At 41.4% G+C, this 14351-nt stretch overlaps 1 protein-coding gene across 2 annotated transcripts in view; it reads right to left on the reverse strand.

The window, feature by feature from the left end:
- Positions 1 to 9370: 9370 nt before the first annotated feature.
- Positions 9371 to 14351, reverse strand: part of LOC112261852 (coiled-coil domain-containing protein 9B) — a 48865-nt gene continuing 43884 nt past the window's right edge. For both annotated transcript variants that reach the window (XM_024437480.2, XM_024437481.2), the window contains 7 exons: positions 12931 to 12980; positions 12758 to 12808; positions 12532 to 12628; positions 11297 to 11330; positions 10466 to 11162; positions 10044 to 10126; positions 9371 to 9610 (listed from right to left, as the gene is read on the reverse strand). In XM_024437480.2, coding sequence (XP_024293248.1) covers positions 9584 to 9610; positions 10044 to 10126; positions 10466 to 11162; positions 11297 to 11330; positions 12532 to 12628; positions 12758 to 12808; positions 12931 to 12980 — 1039 coding nt within the window. In that variant the 3' untranslated portion in view covers positions 9371 to 9583. The remainder of the gene's footprint in view (positions 9611 to 10043; positions 10127 to 10465; positions 11163 to 11296; positions 11331 to 12531; positions 12629 to 12757; positions 12809 to 12930; positions 12981 to 14351) is intronic.

A 14351-nucleotide genomic window follows, 5' to 3' on the forward strand; every position in this document is an offset into this window, starting at 1 on the left:
GATCTGAAATCGTTTATGAAAAACTATGTAAAGAAATTGTGTTGGTGTTTTGGAGTTTTGATACAGGTCTCTGATCAAATTTAATAGAAGCTGTTTTCAAATCACGTAGTCTGATATATTAGATATATTAGATAAGCAATGTTATATCACTTTCCAGTCAAAGGGCTTGTTGTAGACATAGTCAACTCTTAACCAGCTACCAAGTTGAATTAAGAACCAGTGATAATCCGTCCAATGTTTTGTCCTACAGCTCAAAGGACAGTCAGTTTACTGTCGATGTCTTCATGTGAGCCTCAAATCTATGACTTTTACAGTATGAACAGGCTAAGATGTGTTCAACAGAGGCAAGGCCCATTGTTTATCAGTCTGCCACAGCACATAGTCAGATATATCTCGTTCTCTCTCTTTCTTTCATATTCCTGCTTCTGACTCACTTCTGGTGAACTCTGGAGAGGGGAAAAACAAGCCTGTATGTATGTATGCTTTCTACTTGAACTGAACGGCATGTGAGGGAGGTGTATTGATTGAACACTCTGTAGTTACAGTCCACAAAGGAAAGAGGAACGCATTACATAATACTGGGTCGGTACTATTTCCAGCAAACACTCTTTGAAAGGCTTATTTTTCACTGAGTGGTGGGGAGGTTCCGTTGCTGGTTGGACCATCACACTGTATCACAGTGAAATGTAAGCCTCAGTTGAGTAGTGCTGCACTGAAAACCTGTCATGGTGGGTATCTGTTACACTGAGACGTAAACAAACATAATGTAAACACTTGGGACTATTGTAAAACAGCAGGCACAAGTAGCAGGATACTTTGAACAGATTTGTGCACAGCACACAGTGGATATCGCTACAGTTGTTTCCCCATAGGCGCTACAACACACACAGCAGTGACATGTTTTGAATATTTCAGTTGGTAAAATCAAATCAACAACAAAAAATGAATGTGCCGAATAGACCTTACCGTGAAATGCTTACAAGACCCTATGCTTATGGATGAAAATAATAATGGAGCAGGATATTGATGAAGGAGTGGATCTGATGGTCTCATCTGATGTTCTTATTCTTCTATATCTGCCCATGAAGAAGAGGGGGAGGGGCTAGTGACCTTTTGACCTCTAAACCCAGTCGCCCCGGAGAATGTTTACATGATGGAGTACTCTGTAGGAGATGGGGGTTGCTGCTCTGTCATCACTGGGGCCAGGAGTTGTTCCTGACCATGTGGCCTGGCCCAAGTCATCCCCACTACTCTCAAAACATCACACCTGAGTCAGAGATTCTAGCAAAGATGAAAGATGTCCTGTTATCCTCTTTTCTAAGGCATCCGTTTAAAAAACAACAGTTTGCTCAATCTCACAGCTCCAGCTGGATTATGTTACAGTATTTGAAGCTCAAGCACAGCTACCACTACTTGGACAATGCAAAGCTGAGCGGGCAACATCTTGGGTCCCAGGGAGTTGAGAGTTACACTACCAGTGGGGATTAGCTCAATGCCAGCTATGGAGGATGAGTGACTGTTGATACTGTTGACAGTGTTAGTCATCAGGGCATTACTCTTGCACAGCAGCTCTCCTCTACTTGCCTTTGGATATCCCAGAACTTCTTATGTTTATCAGTCTCTGCATGTACTGCAGTGACACCAAGCATTATTTTAATGTGCCAAAATGCCACCCTGGAGAGACTTTTAAAACAAAGGCAAAATAATCAAAGTTTAGAACCCCATTGTCTGAACAAGATACTATCACAGGAATTGTGAATAATTAATGAGCTCTTGCAACACAGGAGAACAATATGAAGCAAGCTCATAATAGGCTCTTCAATTATTAAAGTCCGGGAAGAATTATAGGCCCAGATTTTATTAATCAAACTAAAGACAAGCCCATGGTGTCATAGTCACTCTTTCCCACAAGATACCATATGGTAAAGTATCGAGGTTTATACAGTGCCTCAAACCATGCTGGGATTTATTTGACCATGGGAAATAGAGCTACTGTGTAAATACCTCAATACGAGTTCAGTTGAGTTGAGTCCTTTTAACCAGGACCTCTCAGATGATTGCTGGACTATGAAAGTGTGTATGATTTCACCATTACAACATGGGGCACAGGTGTAGAACCATGACACAATGCAATAAGCACATGGTGAGGTAGACATTTCATCCGCCTATTTTTTTTTTGAACCAGGCTGTCTATTGAACATCTCAACGACACCTGCCAAGACCCTATGCTGATATTTCATAACAATGCATTTATTCTATAAGGAACAACGGAAGTGCTGGTCTTCAGTCAGTTTAGCTGCGGTTCCCTATAGGTTAGATTAATAAAAAATGAATAGGTAAGATGCTTGTTACTGACACCCACCATTTTCTGTTATATAGAAGGCTACTGGTTGCTGCCTATACCTTTAGATTGAGGACTGACCTCTCGCCAATGGAGGGTTTCCTGCTGAAATATCAGAGGGTGACAAAATACAACTTCAGGGAAAAGCAATACATTTATTTCATACAAAACATCGCAGTAACAATCAATATGGTAGTCTGACAGGCTGTCTGCTGGAGCTGTTTGACGACACAGTACCAGCGGAGGTACCATGACGCCATGGCTCAGATCAATAAGGCAAGCTGTACATTGACGGCCTTGTTAGCCCCCTCTCTGGGAGGGGGAGAAAAGGAAGAGCAGAGCACGTACAGAAACCTCCCGTGTGCCTGTGATGGACCAGGCCAGCTGCTGAGACCTCTTTGGTTGGTACAGCCTGGGCCGCCATATAAGGGCAGAGGGATGACGCACACGCTCAGTAGGGGAAGAGGCCTGCCAAAATCCACCTGTCTGTACAGAGTGTCAGGGCCACAGGGCTGGATAACCCACGCCAATCAATGCAATGATTATTAACCAGACCATGATCGGAAAGAGGTTATTACAACTACAGATATAGAGATATAAAAATGTCATGGTGCCTCAGATTCACTATCACCCTAACACATGCGAGAGAAAGTTGGTTGCATATCCAGAGCGTAGCTTTAGGAGCTTACTATCCTCACCAAGGCACTTAGGGCTACAATAATTTCTGAACCTGGTTCAGATAAGGCTTTTGCTTTGACAGAACATGATTGTCTGAAGGAGACATCTTACTCCTGGTGAGGCCTCTCTTCTAGCCCCGGGGGAGAATGCAGCAGTCAGGACTGAAACGTGTTAATGCCCTTGAAAGGCCCTGTTTCCTGCAGTGACAGCATCACCCATGGTGACAGGATTGGCTTCCCGCTCAGAGACTCTCTGCTACCAAATGTTAGGGTGCTTTGGACTGACAGCCAAGCTACTGTCACATCCTTTACGACAGAAAACGCTCTGCGTTTCAATTCTTATCTTGCTGTGTGTGAAGACAGGTGGCATAGTCCCATACTCCTCTTTAATCCCTCATCAGTTTGTACCACTTATTTCCAAAGCTACTCATACTCACACTGTTAAAGCATAGAGGTGCATCACACCCCTAAAAAACTATTAGTCGCCACTGTGTTCAAACTGTAAATTATATCTGGTGGCTCAGTGAGTTAATTCATTTTCATTATTGGAATGAATACCTAGAGACGGTGGCCCCATGTCCATGAAATACGGTATTTTAAAGGAACAAAGGATAAATTGAAAGATAAACATGAAAGTAAGGGCTGATGCAAATGCAACTAAAAAACAAGGAGCCACAAAGCACCATGCTGAAGTCACAGGACCCAGGGCCTTATTACTGACAGGTGGCCCTAGTGAACGCCAGAGGAAAAGGTAATTAAAAGATTAACACCTTGGAGGATTCTCACCAGAGAAGATGGAGGGAACTGTCTCCAACACAACAGGCTGTTAGAGCAGGCCCATGGAGAGCTCATTTGAAATTAATCAGAAATGACCCCCAAATGGAGGCAGCTTAACACTACACTGTCACAGTCCCCCATTCTGAAACACAATTAGTTTTTGCCTTCAAGTTCAGTCAAATCAAGGGTTATCGTGTGCTGCTATCGTGTCATATTACATTATTCAATCCAACTCTTATGGAACACAGATCACATAGCATCATATTTTTCTAAAGTTGGCCTGTTATCAGTGGTAGTTAAGTACTTTGCATAAGCTATCCAATATGGGGAAGTTGGCAGCTGATATGCATGCGAATCATCAGAAACGTCTCTTGGGAAATTCACTGGTGCTGCTTATCAGTCCCCAAATTGAGTATGGGAAGTCAATTGTATTTAAAATGTGACATACAGCGCATTCAGAAAGTATTCAGACCCCTTCCCCTTTTCCACCTTTTGTTATTTTTTTTCCTCATCAAGCTATACACAAAACCCCACAATGACAAAGCGAAAAAATTTATAAAAAATATATTTTAAAAATAGTATTCAGGTTCTTTGCTATGAGACTTGAAATTGAGCCTTGGTGCGTCCTGTTCCCATTGATCATCCTTAAAATGTTTCTACAACTTGGAGTCCATCTGTGGTAAATTTAATTGATTGGACATGATTTGGAAAGGCACACACCTGTCTAAATAAGGTTCCTCCGTTGACAATGCATGTCAGAGCAAAACCATGAGACAGGATTGTGTCGAGGCACAGATGTGGGGAAGGGTACCAAATATTTCTGCAGCATCGAAGGTCCCCAAGAACACAGTGGCCTCCATCAATCTTCAATGGAATAAGTTTGGAACCACCAAGACTCTTCCTAGAGCTGGCCTCCCGGCCAAACTCCACAATGGTGGGAGAAGGGGCTTGGACCGGGAGGTGACCAAGAACCTGATGGTCACCCTGACAGAGCTTCAGAGTTCCTCTGTGGAGATGGGAGAACCATCTCTGCAGCACTCCACCAATCAGGCCTTTATTGTAGATTGGCCAGACAGAAGCAAAAGTCTCAGTAAAAGGAACATGACAGCCCGCTTGGAGTCTGCCAAAAGATACCTAAATGACTCTCAGACTATGAGAAACAAGATTCTCTGGTCTGATGAAACCAAGATTGAAATCTTTGGCCTGAATGCCAAGTGTCACGTCTGGAGGAAACCTGGTACCATCCCTACGATGAAACATGGTGGTGCCAGCATCATGCTGTGGGATGTTTTTCACTGGGAGACTAGTCAGGATCATGGGAAAGATGAACAAAGCAAAGTAAAGAGAGATCCTTGATGAAAACCTGCTCCAGAGCGCTCAGGACCTCAGAGTGGGGTGAAAGTTCATCTTCCAACAAGACAACGACCCTAAGCACACAGCCAAAACAATGCAGGAGTGGCTTTGGGACAAGTCTCTGAATTTCCTTGAGTGGCCCGATCAACCCGATCAATCATCTCTGGGGAGACCTGAAAATAGCTGTGCAGCGATGCTCCCATCCAACCTGACAGAGCTTGAGAGGATCTGCACAGAAGAATGGGAGAAACTCCCCAAATACTGGTGTGCCAAACTTGTAGCATCATACCAAAGAAGACTCAAGGCTGTAATAGCTGCCAAAGGTGCTTCAACAAAGTACTGAGTAAAGGGTCTGAATACTTATGTAAATGTGATATTTCAGTTTCTTATTTTTATACATTTGCAAAAATTTTAAAAAACTGTTTTTGCTTTGTCATCATAGGGTATTGTGTGTAGATGGATTGGTGGGGGGTCTATTAAATCCATTTTAGCATAAGGCTGTAAAGTAACAAAATGTGGAAAAAGTCAAGGGGTCTGAATACTTTCTGAATGCACCGTACTATAGTGTATATAACATAGGAAAAGTATTTTTCACATTAACTCTGTTTTCATGCTGTTATAGGGCAGGGACAGGGTACAAGACATACTCTGTCTAAAGATAGGGTTGCAAAATCCCTGGAACTTTCAATAAATTCCCTGGACTTCTCAGAATCAGGAGGGAATTAACAGGAAATCCAGAACCCTCCAACCAGGATTTCTGGAAAACCAGGGAATTTATTGAAAGTTCTCAGAATTTTGCAACACTAGTAAAGCACGACAACAAGAGCAAGACCGAATCTGTAGCAGCGGGTACTTTATTAATGTGCTGTATGCTAACTTTCAAGTTAAACAAGGAACTTTACAGTAAAAAAAGCTGTGAATTAAGCTCTATGCACACACACACACGTCCTGTGTGAGTCCATGAAGCACATGGTTGGGTGATGCAGAAGAATGTCAAAAGGAGCAGTAATGTCAGACAATAACTTCTCAATTTTCAAGAGGGCTTAGACAAGGCTTGGTGATAACATAAATATCAAGCGAACCTTGAATAAATACATTTACCAAACAAACTGCAACCATTATGTATAAGCAAACAGTCACGGAACAGGGAAGTAGGTTCTGTACTAGTCACATGGTTGAAGTCAATTCCACTACTTCTCATAAAAAATATCCCTATGTTCAACTCTTTCCAGTTCTCCCTCTCCCAGGATAAATTTGATCCGTTCAACTACAATGCATTGAGGAAATTCTCCTTTCTCCCAACAAATAACTTCAGTTCTGTTAGCTCTCAATTCCAGCTATTCTTTTCCAGCTATTCTTTTCTTTTTCACCTTCACAGCTCAAAGTCATTTCAATTAGAAATGAAATGACCTCAACCTGTTACTGTGACTTGTCACCTGGTTATGGCAATGCACATTTAATGCCAGTGTTATAATGCTTGAGGAAAGCCAGTCCTACTGAAAGTAAAATTGCTTTGGCAGGTCAGAAGATAACATCTTCAGTTAACTGCCACAGTTCCCTCTCCAACATGTGCTGTACACTGAATTGCCTAAATAAGTGCTCTAAAAAGAACAAAGTGCTTCATTAACACACTATTTAATATATGCTAAGGCTCTTTGTCAAATGATGTCAGACTATTAAAGTATAATAAAACAAAGGGGTACAAATAAATTGCCTTTCCCTACTTAAAATAAAACAATCCAGCCGCTAATGCATGTCAACAAGGGTTTATTCTCCAGCAAATTATATTTGACAATCAGTAGTCCAAAGGAGAGAATAAATAAATAAAATCAATAATGACAGTTATTTAATACCACAACATTTCAAAATTAAAAGTCAAAGGGTTCCCCGAAAACATTTGAATAAATATGAAACAATTTTAACTATATTTTATCTTTTTAGCATTTGAAAACCATAACTATTGAATTTTATATTACAAAGTAATCATTTCCACACTAAAATAATGCACTTGAATGTACTTTTACTTCATGTAACTGGTTTCACCAAACCAAGCTGTAAACTACCATATGAATGAATGAGCTATCATATCTCAGTCGTTAAGTGCAATGGTCAGAGCTTTCTAATTAGAAAAGTTATACAGTACCAGTCAAAGGATTTAGAACACCTACTCATTCAAGGGTTTTTCTGTATTTTGAATATTTTCTACATTGCAGAATAATAGTGATTACATCAAAACTATGAAATAACACATATGGAATCATGTAGTAACCAAAAGTGTTTAACAAATCAAAATCTATTTTAGATTCTTGAAAGTAGCCACCCTTTTCCTTGATGACAACATTGCACACTCTTGGCATTCTCTCAACCAGCTTCATAAGGAATAATTTTCCAACAGTCTTGAAGGAGTTCCCACATATGCTGAGCACTTGTTGGCTGCTTTTCCTTCACTCTGCGGTCCAACTCATCCCAAACCATCTCAACTGGGTTGAGGTCGGGTGAGTCTGATGCAGCACTACAGTCTCCTTCTTGGTCAAATAGCCCTTGCACAGCCTGGAGATGTGTTTTGGCCATTTTGCTGTTGAAAAACAAATTATCGTCCCACTAAGCGCAAACCAGATGCGATGGCATATTACTGCAGAATGCTGTGGAAGCCATGCTGGTTGTATGCCTTGATTTCTAAATAAAAACACAGACAGTGTCACCAGCAAAGTACACCCACACCATCACACCACCTCCTCCATGCTTGGGAACCACACATGCAGAGATCATCCATTCACCTACTCTGTCTCAGAAACACACTGGTTGGAACACAAATCTCAAATTAGGACACATCAGACCAAATGACAGATTTCCACCGGTCTAATGTCCATTGCTCAAGTTCCTGGCCCACGGAAGTCCCTTCTTATTGGTGTCCTTTAGTAGTGGTTTCTTTGCCGTAATTTGACCATGAAGGCCTGAGTCACGCAGTCTCTTCTGAACAGTTGATGTTGAGATGTGTCTGTTACATTTATTTGGGCTGCAATCGGAGGTGCAGTTAATAGCAGATTTCTGAGGATGGTAACTCTAATGAACTTATCCCCTGCAGCAGAGGTAACTCTGGTCTTAATTTCCATGAGAGCCAGTTTCATCATACCGCTTGATGGTTTTCGCGACTGCACTTTAAGAAACTTTCAAAGTTGATATTTTTTCAGATTGACTGACCTTCATGTCTTAAAGTAATGGACTGTTATTTCTCTTTGCTTATTTGAGCTGTTCTTGACATAATATGGACTTGGTCTTTTACCAAATAGGGCTATCGTCTGTATACCACCCCTACCTTGTCACAACCTAACTGAATTGCTCAAACACATTAAGAAGGAAAGAAATTCCACAAATTAACTTAACAAGGCACACCTGTTAATTGAAATGCATTCCAGGTGACTACCTGATGAAGCTGGTTGAGAGAATGCCAAGAGTGTGCAAAGCTGTCATCAAGGCAAGGTGTGGCTACTTTGAATAATCTCAAATATATTTAGATTTATGTAACACGTTTTTGGTTAAGACATGACTCCATGTGTTATTTCATAGTTTTGATGTCTTTATTATTGTACAATGTAGAAAAGTTTAAAAAAGAAAAACCATGGAATGAGTAGGTGTGTCCAAACTTTTGACTAGTACTGTAAATAAAGTCAGTGTACAACTATTAGCATATAATGCTAATTATATTTTGTCATTCAACTGCTAAGGCTGGCAAAGGTTAATGGCAGGGCCTGTTCAGGTTATGTAGGTTAGTCATCCATAGGAACTGAACTAATACAAGCATTGGGACTGGTACCTTGAAATAATACTTCAAATGTAAACAAAAACAGCCATTCAAATAACACACTTAAAGATAGAATCCGCAGTAAGGGGAAACAGCGCCGCTGGCCGCCTCACCACCACCATTGTTACTATTGCTGAGCTGAGGAGCACCGTGCAGCATGGTAAAAAAAATTGCAATACATATTGTGCTCTTCTATCACGCATGTAATGATGTCAGAGGAGAAAAAAACTGTATTCATTGTTTGCAGTAACTTCTTTGTTGTTGTAATATCGCAAACAGACGTAGCTGTTTCACCATTAAGGATTCCAACTTTAAGTAATGTATGACATGTCAGTACTCATACCTCATAAAGAATAAAGTGCTTGTAAGCAAAGTATTTAAGCAGACAAAAGGCTCAAAATGACTTCACTTGAACATGTATTGTTTCCTTTTCCCACCTTGAGCAGCTAGCATCCTTTCAAAAGAAACATTGTGCATGTTAGTCTTAACCTGACCAACTAGACACAGGACATCTACAAAGAGTTATTGGAAGCAAGTGCGGTATTAAACTAAAAGGCTCATGGTAAACGCTTGAATTAATTAAGCATGTTATTGTTCAGTTCTAGAAAATGTTACAGCAACGTCAAAAGTCCTTCAAACAATCTTCCCATTTTCTCTTGCCTATGAAACAAAACAATAAGGGGTTAAACAATGTGGTTTTTAAAAATAGGTGTAAAAGTACATTATTGTTTTTACTCAAAAGGAAGGCATATACAGTACTTATATTTACAGTTGGTAATGCATTATCACCCTGCCACAGTGGTTGGTAAAGCATTATCACCCTGCTACAGTAGTTCTGAACATGCATTGTCTCTCTTGTCTATTCCAAATCTACTTAAACACTACAGAAGACCATAGGGAATGCACTCATGCAGCAATCAAAAATCCCAAATTTGCTGTGATGATGAATCATACACTCATCACCTTTTCAATCCATCCACAGTTCCTTTATTTCATTCACTCCCTCTCATAGTCCAGACTACAATGCAGATGAGTCATGCACTCATTTCTTTCCATCCATCCAGTTGTTCATATTCTCTCAGTCCATACTGACCTTATCGGTACTGGTGGTGTGGGTTGGGTGAGTCTCTCCTGACTCCAGGCTGAGAACAGACAGACTGGAGTCAATCAGCTCCTCTGTGAAGGGAACCAAGCATTACTTACATTGCATTATAGTGATAACTATACACTGTACCCATTTCAAATCAAAATGTATTTGTCATGTGCGCCAAATACAACAGGTGTAGTGTAGACCTTACAGTGAAATGCTTACTTACAGGTTCTAACCAATAGTGCAAAAAAGGTGTTAGGTTAGTAAAGAAATAAAACGACAGTAAAAAGACTAAATACAGGAGTGAGCCTATAAAAATAGCGACGCTACATGCAGACACCGGTTAGTCAGGCTGATTGAGGTAGTATGTACATGTAGATATGGATATTTGACAGGGACTAACCACGAACAAAACCATTGCCTACCTGTATTGCTCTTGGCATGCTCTAAAGGCTGGACAGAATTATCCTGTGGAGGGGCATCGCTGTGTGAAATGAGAAGAACAGGGCTGACCACACCGTCATGGCCGCTTTCAGCACATTCTGTTTTGGAGGCATCAAGAAACGGAGGGCCCTCCTGACCCTGTCTATGCCCATCAGATGAGCTCTGTGCCTGGACAGCTGCAGCCTGCCGATCCCCCCAGTCCAGGTCATTACCAGCATCCTCCTGGTCGCCCTTGGGGGACTGCTTCTGCTCCTCGAACTTCTGTCCGTTTTTGATGGGGGAGGCAACTTTTAACACGCTGGTGCCCTTGGTTTCTGAGTGGGCAGAGTTCTGGGCTCCAGTACTGGGCTTCTCGTAGGCCCCGGGCCCCTTGATGAGCTCCTCTGAGAAGCGGACCTTCTTCTCTGTAGCTTGAGGGAACGAGGCCTCAGCCTTCCCCTGTTTGGATGTCCCGTCCTCCAGGGGGTCGACTGGGGCCTGAGCCGTCTCTGACTTGTCCAGGCCAGGACTGACGCTTCCACTCACTTTCTCGGTCTTCATCACATCCAGGGTTAGCGAAGACTCCATTTTGAGGTCACCCTTTTTGACCTCTGGAGTTTCTGCAGTGGAGTCATCCATGTCAGGGTCAGCCAAAGCATCAAGCTCTTCTAAGAATTCCTCCAAACTAGTCTTAGAGGCCTGAAGGAGCAAAAGTAAAATTCCATTAGTTATATGATAAAGACAAAGATGTCTTTGTTGAGCCCAAGCACAGCCATTTTTCACCAAAGCACAGCTATATCATCAATGCAAAGCATTCCGTTTAAACCTCTCACCTGCAAATCCTCCCCATCCTCGCTGGCATCCCATCTGAAATATTAAAATAATTATTAGAAACATACAGAATGAGTGGTCTATATTCTTCAAAGTATCCTGATAACAAAGTGAGTGCTATGAACACAGAAAATACTCTGCATATTTTGTTATGACATCTGTTCTGTGTGGGGTCAAAGATAGAGTGTGAGTGAGACAAAATAGAGAAGGATGATTGTAGGTACACTTACACACCTGTGTGTTTAATCATGGCTGCCCTCTGTACATCCTGAGAAATGCTCTACAGTCTACACTTAGAAAAAGGGTTCCAAAAGGGTTTTTAGGCTATCCCCATTGGAGAAATCTTTTGTGGCTCCAGAGTGGCGCAGCAGTCTAAGGCACTGTATCTCAGTGCTAGAGGCGTCACTACAGACCCTGGTTAGATTCCAGGCTGTATTACAACCAGCCGTGATTGGGAGTATCATAGGGGGGTGCACAATTGGCCCAGCGTCGTCCGGGTTAGAGTTTGGCCTGTATAGACAGTCATTGTAAATAAGAATTTATTCTTTAACTGACTTGCCTAGTTAAATAAAAAATGGATCTAGGTAAAAACCCTTTTGATTCCAGGTATAGCCCTTTTTGGTTCCAGGTAAAACCATTTTGGTTTTCATGTAGAAACCTTTGTGGAAAGGGTTTTACATGGAACACAAAACGGTTCTACATGGAACCAAAAGGGTTTTACCTGGAACCAAAAAGGGTTCTTCAAAATGTTATCCTGTGGGGACAGCCGAAGAACCTTTAAGGTTCTAGATATAACTTTTTTTTTTAAGAGGTAAGGCTGGTCTGAGCAGTTCTCTTCACACTCTGGTCTTTTCCAATTAGCACCAGCAGCAAAACCTAATAACAGGCAACTGAGGCAAGAGACCACTCTGCCTGGACATACCTGACTGCTCTTCCCCCTGGTCAGCTCAAACTCACAGAGGACCGCACAGCCACCAATACCTGCCTCTCAAGCACCGCTAACAGAACCTAAAAGTAGTCTAGCCTCACCAATGGCTTCAGAGCAAAAAGTTGGAACAGTGGGCTTTTTGAAATAAAACAGAAGAATGCACAAGTGAATTAGCTGTTTTTAGTCATTTGACACGTTGTGCTCTTTAGAGTAAGTCCCAGTGTGTTTTGCATACAGCAAGGCTAGGTGTGTGGTTTCCTTACATCAACACAGGCTGTTATGATTAAATCTGCTGTTAGTGCAACTCACCTTCTGGCCCTCCCAGTCAGCCGGTCCTTGCCCTTGGCTTTACTGCTGACCACTGGAACATTTTTACCCCGCTTGTCTTTGCCCCACAGCTGCTGACCTGGAAATGAAAACAAGCAAAGCTAAGAGAAACAGCAGAATAGTTCTCCATCATTGGCTGATTGGTTGCTTGTACTGAGGATTTAAATTATTCAGCTGCTGGTACACAGTATAAAGCATTCAAACTCACCCAGTGGATCAGCATTTGATTTGGGGTGACCTCTCTTTGCATTTCTTCCTCCTGGAAATCAAACAACTTCAACAATTATTGGGTATCACTGGAAATAAGACATACTTGATTATGGTCTGACTATTCCTCAGTGTTTGATTTGAAAATAATTTACTACAGAGTGAATATCTCACCTCTGGCTGTAGGCCCCCTTTCTCTCTCCCTAGGAGATTTATCTGAAAACCTAAAGAGAGACATTTAGTTTACAGTGAAATAATTAAAACCTAATACACAGCTGGGATGTTCCATTAACAGATGAACTACCAGATAACGAGGCCATGGTTTTGGTGTTAAAGTAAACAGACAAAATCTTACCTACCAGGGTTAATGAAGGGTCCAATGCATTTGGTTGGACATTTCTCAAGTATCTGTGTTGTTCCACTAACCTAACAATTTACATTACATTACTTTCATTCAACAGCCATTTTCATTTCCAAGTAATCATTACATGCTGAGCTCAGAGCTAGAATGAGACATTGTACAGAGATGACTGTGGTATCTTGAGGTCATGTAGCTACAGATTTGAAATGCTCTCAATCAATGAGAGAAGATTTGAAATGGACAAGACGGCTGCTTACACATTGTTGGATTACTTAATGGAGCAAAAAATATATTTTAATAACGGTGCATTTTATAACTTCAAACAAACCACCTGCAACTGGACAAACATTTTAGAAGATTCATGTTTGGCCGAGTCGAGAATGAAGATAGTATCGCCAAGTTTGGTTGAAAATTCTCTGCTCTACGCCAAACAGTAACTTTCCTGTAACGGCTAATGGAGAATCACGTTACAAATCTGTAGCTAGAGGTCATGATCCTACACTCCTCGTTCATTGACAACATCTAAACTGCTGAATCAAAAAATATTTTTCCTACTCTAGTTAGTCTCTGAGGCCTTTTTTAAACCACAAAAGGAAAGGCATCCCAACCCCAGCTAAAAGTATCCTATCATCTTGTCTCTTTAAAGTTTGACGCTTCTTTCTTCTAAACAGAACATTTATTTATCCAGCCACTGTACTGCTCACAGCACATCTGTTGTGTTTGAACAAGGAACAGAAAGAGGGGTGTTCATATATTTAGCTCCTAAGCAGTAAGGACGCCACTGTGTGAAAGGACAGCGGCTCCATACATAGTAAAATACTGGGTTCCAAATTCAAATCATGTAACCTATATATAAGCAGATGTTTTCATTCCGTGGCGCTCAAGGCCTAAAACTGGCCTACTTTTATCCTTTCTCCATGGTTCCAAAACATTGCATGTCAGCTTGTTACAAACTTCTTCTAGTGAAAGTGTCCAATGTCTAGCATAGCTGACAAAGGGAGAGGGTGGTAAGAGTACTAGGGAGAGGGTAGTTAGATGATAGGATAAATACCATTTCAAGATTTATCAAAGCCATTTTCTGAGAACGGCTCATAAACAGAGGTGAGGGCGATACCTCAGAAGAGAACAAACACATTTTTGCCAGGTCATTCCGTCTCCCTCTCTAATAGCGTTATTTGCCAGTCTCCATCCAACATCATTACATTTGCTGTGACTTGTTATTTATGTCTTGTGA

Source organism: Oncorhynchus tshawytscha, linkage group LG11 (genome assembly GCF_018296145.1).
Source record: "Oncorhynchus tshawytscha isolate Ot180627B linkage group LG11, Otsh_v2.0, whole genome shotgun sequence".
In the NCBI taxonomy this organism is placed as follows: domain Eukaryota; kingdom Metazoa; phylum Chordata; class Actinopteri; order Salmoniformes; family Salmonidae; genus Oncorhynchus; species Oncorhynchus tshawytscha.